The sequence below is a fragment of the Alexandromys fortis genome, unplaced genomic scaffold, assembly GCF_014885135.2.
Source record: "Alexandromys fortis isolate MF-2015 unplaced genomic scaffold, M_Fortis_MF-2015_v1.1 scaffold_182, whole genome shotgun sequence".
Classification (NCBI taxonomy): Eukaryota; Metazoa; Chordata; class Mammalia; order Rodentia; family Cricetidae; genus Alexandromys; species Alexandromys fortis.
The window spans coordinates 1,756,156-1,766,203 of NW_026068068.1; the positions used below are offsets into that span (position 1 = coordinate 1,756,156).

Genomic DNA, 10,048 nt, shown 5'->3' on the forward strand with positions numbered 1-10,048 from the left:
CTTCTCAGGTGAAAAAGTCTTTCTTTTCTAGGCACTTTTGTAGAATCCCCTCTGAGACTACATATGTAGTGATACTTTCCCAATTCTGATAATCTACCTTGTATTTAAATGGTGTCAGCATTTTGCAGGAAGGGGGGAAACTGCCTTTGCTAAGTAGCAGGAGCTTTTACCTGGATGGCAGAATCCTACTCACCCTAGGGAACAGGCATCCTTAGCCCTGTAGGTGCAGAGCCCAGAGCCAAGGCTTAGAAAACTAACCCATGCAGTCCTGGCTTCCCTGCCCAGCTTTGCCCTCTGCTGAGTCTATGTACAGAAATAGTAATTTTTAAAAAGAGAGAGATAGCAAGGTATGGTGGCACACCCCTTTAATCCCAGCACTCAGGAGGCAAAGGCAGGCAAATCTCTGTGAGTTTGACGTCAGCCTGGTCTACAGAGTGGGAGAAACTCTAGAAAGAGAAGGGGGAGAGAAAGTGTGTGAGGAGAACTGCAGACAGACCTCTGGTAAGTGAAGAACACTTGCTGTTCTTGCAGAGGACCATGGTTCAGTTTCCAGCACCCACATAATAATACAGCCATCTGTAACTCCAGCTCCAGGGGATTCCACACTTAACGGATGTCTGAAGGCTCCTGCACACTCTGGTGCACATACATACACACACTGAGGCACGCATACATATACACGAAATAAAAAACACTTCAATGGTTATAAATCAAAGATGGTGGAAGTAGACCTTAAGTAATATATCTTTATTGCAATTTATTTCACAAATACTGCAAATTTAGAGAACCAGAGCCACTCCCCACCAAAGAAAGTACTCCTAATTGCTATGCATGCTTTAAATGCTTTTTCTATAGTGTACTGCTCATGGCTGTCAATAGTATACCCCAGCAAATCCAACTAGGAACTGAGCTTCCTATATGTGTTATGAAGTGGAGAACGAGAATTACAAAATACAGGGCCTAATTTTCTAAATATTCGGTTAATACCGCTTGGTACATGCACTGCGTTAGTTCTCACTAAGTCCGCAAGCACAGTGCAATAAGAACCGAAGGCGGCACTGTTGCCACAAAGGGCCCTGCAGACGCCTGTGGCTTCATTCGTGAGTGTGCACACAGATTTTTCCCATTGGTCTTTGCTTCCAAAGTGATCAGCAAATATTTAGCTAATTTTTTTTTTTTTTTTTTTTTTTTTTTTTTTTTTTTTTTTTTTTTTTTTTTTTTTTTTTTTTTTTTTTTTTTTTTTTGTTTTTTTTTTTTTTTTTTTTTTTTTTTTTTTTTTTTTTTTTTTTTTGGTTTTTCGAGACAGGGTTTCTCTGTGGCTTTGGAGCCTGTCCTGGAACAAGCTCTTGTAGGCCAGGCTGGTCTCTAACTCACAGAGATCCGCCTGCCTCTGCCTCCCGAGTGCTGGTTAGCTAATTCTGAAACTGCCAGTCTGATCCATCAAGGACTAGAAGGTTTTGTGTGTTCCCAGTAAGGGTGAGAGGCCTGGCCCTTCCACAGGTTTCCTCCAGGACTCTGCATAGCGCAAAGTAAAGGAGAAATTTAGCTGTCAGGTGTGTGTCCCGAAAATTAGGCTGCAACTAAATTATCTTACCTCCTTTAACAGTTTCTTTTAAGGAGCCTCATTAACAGTGTTAACATGTGGGATAAAGTAAGAAAGCGTCACTCCAAACAGCTATGCTCTGTGGAGCACCGTCCAGGGATCAGTGTTGGGAATGTTCATCATGATATCTTTTGAATGCTTGCTGTTTACAAACTTACCTGTACAGCCAGAAAGCATTTACCAAAGCAGTTTACCAATGTCTTCCGGAAGGCATTCTAGAATAACAGCTTACAGGTTCCAGTGCTGAACTTCCCGTGTTTATTCGCTGAGGCCAGGAAGTCCAAGAGTTAGAAAGTGCCTGTGGTGGACGGCTCCTAAATTATTTCCTTACTAAACACATTCTTCATAGAAGAGGGAGCGGCTGTTTTCACAGCTGCAGTAAATGCTCCTTTACGGGCACACTTCCTCTGAGAGTCTCCATGCCCTCCCAGCCGGTCCTCCTCTTCTCTAACGTGGGTTCTTTTCTGTTTGGTTTTTTTCTCTGTGGTATTGTCCATGCACCTACATCAGGATCCTTATCAGAGCTGTCCCTGGCATGCATGCACATAGCCATAGCTCACTAAAGTCTCTCCCATGGCCTTCTGATTCTTTTACCTCTTCAGATTGCCTTATCCTCCTGGGTAGACTTTAGCTCATTCCTATACCCATTCCTGAGGTTCTGTTCTGTGCTATCTCCTTTCTTTTTTTCCCCTCCAAAAAATAAGGACAACAAAGAGATTTTAGAATCTAAAATAGAAAGAAGTAGGGAGAAGTAAATAACTTAGTAAGCTATTGCGTTCAGATGCTGATTCCAAACAGTTCTAAGCTGAGATAAGAAACCACAGAGGAGGGGTGCTTAGGAACCACTGGACCTGGTTCGCATCCTGTGGTTAGGCCATGTACTTGCTGACTGCTAAGTTTCCTCATCTGTAAAGGGGTGACAGCATGCCTTTAGTCTATTAGTTATATACTGTGGATGCCTTGCCAATCAGCCTGCCTGATATGATCTGAAGTGGTTCATCTCTGGGAACCAGGGTGCCACTTGTAGAACTAACCTAACCCTTCGCGAGGCTGTACTGCCACTGCTCCCACTCCACTGATGGTTCGTTTTCCCTCTAAAAAACTAGGAGGTGACATGTCTCCAAAGGAGCAGCACGAGCTGAAGTCCTATGTCAACCATCTGTATGTCATCGACAGCCAGCAGGCCCTGTTCGAGCTCTCTCACAGGCTGGAGCCCCGGGCCTGAGCCGCCCCGGGCCTGAGCCATGTCCATCCGTCCTGTGACTACAGCACTTAACGCAAAGGGAAGGTCTCCGTTCAGCATGCTGCTTCCTGTGAGAAAAGAGCTTGCTGAGTTCTAGCAGCTACCATGAGACAAGTGCAGGAAAGCCATTCGGAAAGCGATGCCAGCTACCAGATGAGGAGAGTGCCCCTCTCCCCACCTCAGCGAGAAGATGGAAGGAGTCGGAGCATCCTTGGAACAGGGTCTTTCTTATGATGGTGATTTCAATCCAGCCCAAGTCTCAGCTTAATGGCGTGGCAGCATTAAGAGAAAACATGTCTTGATATAAAGCAGCCAGGTTTTTTTTTTTTTTTTCAGTAAGGTTGTGTGTAGCAGGGAGGACTGCCATCTGCCCGCATCACCTTACTGCCTAGGGGCCACTAAGAGACGGGGAGCACCTGAAGACAGTGAGAGCATCTCCAGATGCCCAGGAGGAGAGGCTCCCGCAGCTAGAAACTGGACATCACCCTGGGAGGCGTGTCCTGCTGTGCAAATAAGAAATGCCTGGCACACCCTTCTTTGCATCCGCAATCATTTACCAACACAGGCACAGATGAAAATAGTTTCCGTACTACTGATGCCCTCCTGTAAGCGAGGTAGACCGAGTTTGTCATTCAGTAAGGTACTTGGCATTGTTCAGTTTCTGGAAACTTACTGTACGTGTATTTTTGTTGTTGTTGAGCTCAACATGATTTTCAGGAAAACATGGGGCCAAGATCATGGGTGCTCCGTGTCCGCTTACTGAGATCGCAGGGTCGCCAGTTTCTGCAGTCCTGTGCCTGATGCAGCCTTGGTGTGTGGCATCACTCCACCAGGATCCCTGCCCACAGGATGCAGCATGTCAGCCTGTGAGGGAGGGAAGTGAAGCTGCATATAGATAGCTGAACAGTTGGCATGACCAGTCTTTCAGGAATTGAAAAGTACCCAGAAATGCCTGAAATCTGACCTAACTGGAGAGGCGGAAGCCCCGGAGTCCGTTCCCCAAGGGCCTTTCTGCAGTTCACTCATTTCCTTCTCGTTCCTTGTTTTTAACAAATCAGGTCTCGTATACCAAATAAGACCTCTGAGAGTTCTCAAGGACTGGTTAGAGAATTTCCCTGAGTCCTCGAGGAAGGAAGAGCACGTGGTTAAAACAAGGCTGCCTCATGCTAGCTGTTCACTTCTCTGGGTGCAAGCCCCCGTCTGGTGCAGCAGGTCCGCGTTTCCAGTCATGAGTGTGGGTACACTCCTCACACCCCCGAGGGGCTGCCTGCTCAGTGTCCGCACAGACCTGCTTACTACAGTCCCTTACCCATTCTCATGACTGAGACTACGCTGTGCCCCTTGTCTCCTGATTGCTTTTCTGGTCTTGGGACCACAGTGGGCCTGAAGTACTGATAAAAGGGACTGTATGGAAAAATCCTGGGTAGAGATTTCAAAGGAATTGCATCTAAACCAGCATGTAGAATGTTAGTCCTAGAAACTTACAGGGTGTTATAGACACACTCCAACTAGGAATGGTTCACTGAGAAAATGTTTTACAGGGCTGAGAACCAGTGGACAAGACTAGAGCCACAGAGGCAGGGAAGCAGGCTCTCTTGATGTCTAGCCAAGCACAAGCACCCACAAAGCCCTGCAGTCTCTGAGAACAGCACAGACACCTGTCTTCTGCCAAGCTAGCAGCCAGCATTCGGCTAATGAGATCACACCAGGCCGTTTGGTCTTGTCTCTGTTCTAACCTAATGTATGACATCAGCTCTCCACTGCTCTAAGCAGAACCTCAGGACTCACTGAATATGAAGATCTGTTGTAATAGAACACTGTATGTCCAGGCCTCAGGTCAGCTAGGCTGTAGAAGCCATGCCTGCAGCATGCTGAGCACACTCAGAGAATCCTGCAGGAGATGCATGGGTGAGGCTGCTATTCCCTCCAAAGCAAAAGTCAGGTGGGATTTGTTTTGCCATCCAGTCTTCTGAATATCTAAAATCTCTAAATCTTCAACCTTAACACCCATGTCCAGGAATTTCTCAGGCGGTAGATTCAGGGACCTCAGAAGGTTTGCAGAATTTTAAATCTGAAGTGAAAGAATATTCAAGAATTGTCAGACCCTGTATGTTCCACAGGAAGCCCTTCCTACAGCAACTGAGCACTGTAGTAGGTGTGCCCAGGAATCAGCAGCATTCCATGTGTGGGGTGACCTGGTTCCTTCTCTAGAGCTTCCCCCTGGGCCTCCCCAGAATCAGTATTGATCTCCCTGGATGTGCATTAGGGGATGTCTAGGGTCTCTTCCAGTTTTCCTTTAGATTACATAGCTCTCTGTTCCCTCTCCAAATCCTGTGTAACTGGGATCTTCCCCAGTGAGTGATGCTGGGCTTCTTCCTCAGAGCACAGCCCTCTAGGGATCCTGTGAATCTCTGGAGTCCATTCCTGCAAAGCAACCACACATGCTAGTTAGCACAGGAGGCAGAACACAAGTTCATCTAGGGAAAGTCACCAACTTTCCAAATACAAACACATTTGCAGATGCTCTCTAGCCTACGGATTTGAAATTCACTTTGAGTCTGTATAGTTGCCAAACGGTTATAGTAGCACATAGTATAACCCACACCCTCTTTTTTCTAGTATCCTTAATTGCATTGAGAATACATTCCTTATCCCTTGACCTTAGAGGCACAAGAATAAAGTCTCATGCCTCCTACTTCATAGGTGCACACTCGCCTGAGTGAGCCATAAGCGGTGTGGGCAGGTGGCTGCTTATGTAGACTTCTGGTCCTGGAGCTGTCCCTTGACGCTGTGAAGTCCCAGCCCTGTGGGTTTGCCACAGATGACACATGCACTGCAAACCCTGATCTGAACAGCACAACCCACCCAAGCTTCTCAGAACTGGGCAAAATCATCAGTGTTTAGACAACCAGGGCCACTGCAGCTGTCCAGCATGGGATTTCCTTCCCACTTCAGAGACGTGTCCTTGAAATTTCAGCCTGCTCCTTACTAAGTGGGCCAGTTCTGCTCTAGAGAAAACACATTTTGAAAAATTGCCAAAAAGTCAGATGAATTGTACTACTGTATAAAGCAAAGCTGTATATACTAAGCATTTTTAGCAGAGTGATATTTATTTGCATAGCCTATTTATTGTATTCCTATTACACTGTTGTTAAATACCAGGATGAAATCAATGATCAGAGCAAGGACTCTTGCTTAGGACTGCTGCAACATTGTCAGCTTGTGATAACCAGTAGACGATAGAAAGCCCGCGGTCCGGGCATCTACCTAACTTCTCAGGGACTACACCTCGTAGTTTTCCACCGTTCTAAGAGCTGGTAAATATGAAACATTTGTTGAATTACCAGCCTGCCATTGACAGTGTTTGCTTTCTGCCTCTGTGTATATGTGCTGTGTATTTATCAAAGTAGGAAGCAATAATTTATATGTAAAAATGGCCAAGCAATATAAGGTTAAAACTTATATGAGTAACCATTACCTTATCTTGTATTTTCAAGTGTTTTTTAAGCTGCTTTTCCAAATATAAGACTATGTTAAACATACCACTCAAACTGGACTCCTCTTTCTTGCGTCCGTGGGCCTGTGTCCCAGCAGCATCTGGTGCTCGGTCTAGAGCTCAAGTGTTCTCTCTGAAAGAGATACAGGTAAGTGAAGAGCTGCAGGAACCCAGCCACCTACCCTGCTACTACACCTAAACACCCCGAGACTCAATACCACCTGCTGGACATGGCCTCAGGGCTTAATCTGAGCCTTGGAGAGTCCCATAGACTGCCAACACCCCACTCTCCTTGAGTTAACTAGGAATGAAGAGAAGTACCAGACCTAGGGATTCCTCTGCCAGGATGGAGGAGCTGCGCGGTGGGCTGCCGAGGGCTCTGATGGTGTTCAAGGAAAGTGGGGCAGTTGTCTGTCCAATTCAAAATGGCGTGTGGCGTGCGGCATCCCCTCCCCGTGGAAATGTTGGACTCTGGGATGACCGGGTGTCTTGTGTGTAGTGAAAAGCAGGAATGACCCGGGCAGTTTGTTTAAAGTTCTCAGGAAACTTTCTATATATGCTCCACTAGGAGGTCCACACTGCTGCAGGTGAAATGTCCAGTCTGGGTCTTGGAGCTAAGGCAAAAATGGAACAGAGATCCAACTTAGAAGTACCTCGAGAAAAATAGATAACATTGACATTAGAAGCCACTGAGAGTAGCGATTATTTGTTACTCAGCAGAATTTAGCCTGACTGACTATACAGTCTTCCTAGACTTTTCTGATACCTTTTCTGATAGTCTCAGAGGACCCCTGTGAAAAGGTTGTTCAGCCCCATATAACCCAAAATGGTTATGACCCACAGGTTGAAAACCTCTACCTTAGACCATTGACAAGTCTTAGCAGCTTTGCAGGATCTGATGGATGACATATGTATCTGTGCAATGTCTTGTCTTCGTGTGAGCAAAGATAAAATGATCTGAAGGCCATTTCCTCAGCTTAAAGCCCAATTGACTGCAAGTCACCAGGAATTAACCCATCTGTACAATGGGGGAAATAGGAGGAAGGTACAAGGGACAGGGTTCTGTGACAGCAGCTGGGAGCAGAAACACTTGTCCTTTACTATCTCAGCCCTGGCCTTGTCACCTCATCCTTGGGGACTTCCACATTAGGGTCTTCCTGAAATCAAGTGCTGTGTGGGCGATAAAAGCGGGCGGCCCTGAGCTTCAGATCTGGGAGGAAGTAGAAGAGAGGGCAGAGCCAGTTTCCTTCCTGACTTCCTCTGGTTCCAGTTAGAAGGACGGAGTAGAGGACCTAGGTTCACAAGAGAGAATCCTGTGCTCTTCCAAGTCAACAAACCTCAGAACAAAATGTGTGGTCCTAGCCCAGTGACCTAGCCGTAGGATGGACGTCAGGGCAGCAGTCTCAGCTTTGGGTCCCATTCTATGATCCCCAATAAGAAATCTCTACTTCCCTTCAGAAGTTGCTTGAAACAATTCTAGGCATCCCAGTTACTGGAGGCAGCTGGGTTTTCTCTTACCTAAACAGAACAGGCAGTTGTCCTTCCACACACAAGAAAAGCACACCTGACTTGACAGATGGATGCTGTGGAATAATCTTTCATACACGGAGAAAATGTGTTGCTCTCATTGTTAATAAAGAGCTGACTGGCTAATAGCTCGGCAGGAAGAGGCTAGGTGGGAGAGCCCAAGCGGGAATGCTGAGAAGGAGGGCGGAGTCACCAGTCAGATGCAGAGGAAGCAGATGAACATGACGGGCTGAAAAGGGTACCACCATGTGGTAGAATATAGATAAAAGATATAGGTTGATTTAAGTTCAAAGAGCTAGTTAGTAACAAACCTAAGCTATCAGCTGATCATTTATAATTAATAATAAGTCTCTGTAAATAAAATAAGTCTCATGTGGTTATTAGGTAGTTGCAGATAGGATGAAAACCTCTACCTACAATAGTGCCATCAGAAAGGAGGTATGTAACACGGTGCCTCTGGAGAACACACTTAGACTCCTGCTGGACTCAGGGCTTCCTTAGTTCTTGGTTTTGTCTCTCTGATGGTGACTTGTGTTTGCTTTAGAAGAACAGGGGCTATATTTTACCCCCACTATGGTTTCCAATTACCCACCCCTATTCTAGGGCCTGGGTCTCCCAAGAGTTGGTAGGGTTCCCTAAGTCTAGCTTTGTGAGCCCAGGGCCACTTTCTTCACAACAGTCCCAGAGTAAGCTATGGGGCTCCTTGGCCCTTTGCACTGTGTAGGCAGGGGAGCTGCTTGTTTGTTCCCTGCTGCCCAGACTCGAAATAACCACTTAGAAATTTGACTATTTAAATTACTGCTTGGCCAATCACTTTAAGTGTACTGCTAGCTAGCTCTTATATCTTTGGTTAACCCATTTTTATTATTTTATATTTTACCATGAGGTTCATGGCCTACCAGCAAGGATCCAGCTGGCAACTTGTGTCTGTCTCCTCTGGTGACTCTTTCTTTCTCCCAGCATTCATTTTAGTTTTTCCCACCTAGCTCTACTCTGCCCTATCACAGGCCAAGGCAGCTTCTTTATTCATTGATCAATAAGCACAAGACATATGCAGAAGGACTTACCACACCATTTTCCCTTTTCTGTCTAAATGAAAAGGAAAGTTTTAACTTTAACATAGTAAAATTACATATAACAAAACAGGTATTAAGCAAGATTTACAGTTACAATATTTATATTTACTTTATCTTTTATTATAACTAAGGAGTTTAAACTATAATTATAACTATTTTTTTTACTCCATCAAAGATTCCAGAAGGATATAATATTACCTAAGCAAACAGGAAGTGCATTGAAAGCAACTTTTAAAACTCTAGAATTGACAGACAGCTCACTGCCTGGACAGTCACCCAGAGTCCTTCTGTACCATTGGGGTATCCGTCTTCAGACCACAGGCCCATTGTATCCAGCAGACTTTCCCATGAGGCAGAAAATTTCAAAGACTGTTCACCTCTATTGGAAGTTTGTCAATCATTTTCTTTTGTGTCCTGCAGAATGTCTGGCAGTCTCTTTCATGAAGCAAGAACCCCAAAGGACTGTCTCACCTTTAGGCAAGTTCAGCTGTCCTCTCTCTGTGGGTCCTGCATGTCCAGGTGATACAGCATAACATCAAGCAGTCCAGGCAAGAGCAGGTTTTTGCCCAAATGGCTAACAAACTCCATAAGGAGCCTCTTTGATGCCAATCATTCTCTTGAAGTAGATTGGTGCTTTTAGGAGCAGACATGTCTCATTGTCATGTCCCAAGTTCTTAAACATTTTAAATGCCATATTTTGTAGTCTTTGAAAGATCTGAAGAACATCTATCCATCTGAAATATACCTTTGTACATCTAGAAAACCTAAGTACTACAAGCTTGACTATTATAATGACTATCTATTAACCTATATTTTTAATTATCCATTATATTTTTAAGTGAGCTACATAAACACAATAACTTAATCAAGAGCAGAAGAAAGAATCTCAGATTCTGAGGACACCATAGAGAAAATAAATGCACTGATCAAAGAAAACAGCAAAGCCAACAAATTCTCATCACAAAACATTCAAGAAATATGGGACACAATAAAAAGACCAAACCTAAGAATAATAGGAATAGAAGAAGGAGAAGAATCACAGCTCAAAGGCCAAGAAAATATTTTTAACAAAATTATGGAAGAAAACTTTCCCAACATAAAGA

At 44.8% G+C, this 10,048-nt stretch overlaps 1 protein-coding gene across 1 annotated transcript in view; it reads left to right on the forward strand.

Annotated features, from left to right (window-relative positions):
- Rapgef5 (Rap guanine nucleotide exchange factor 5) overlaps positions 1-6,391 on the forward strand; it is a 236,313-nt gene extending 229,922 nt beyond the window's left edge. The window contains exon 26 of the mRNA XM_050120850.1: positions 2,710-6,391. Within this exon, the coding sequence (XP_049976807.1) occupies positions 2,710-2,828 (119 nt within the window). The 3' untranslated portion in view covers positions 2,829-6,391. The remainder of the gene's footprint in view (positions 1-2,709) is intronic.
- The last annotated feature ends 3,657 nt before the right edge of the window (positions 6,392-10,048 follow it).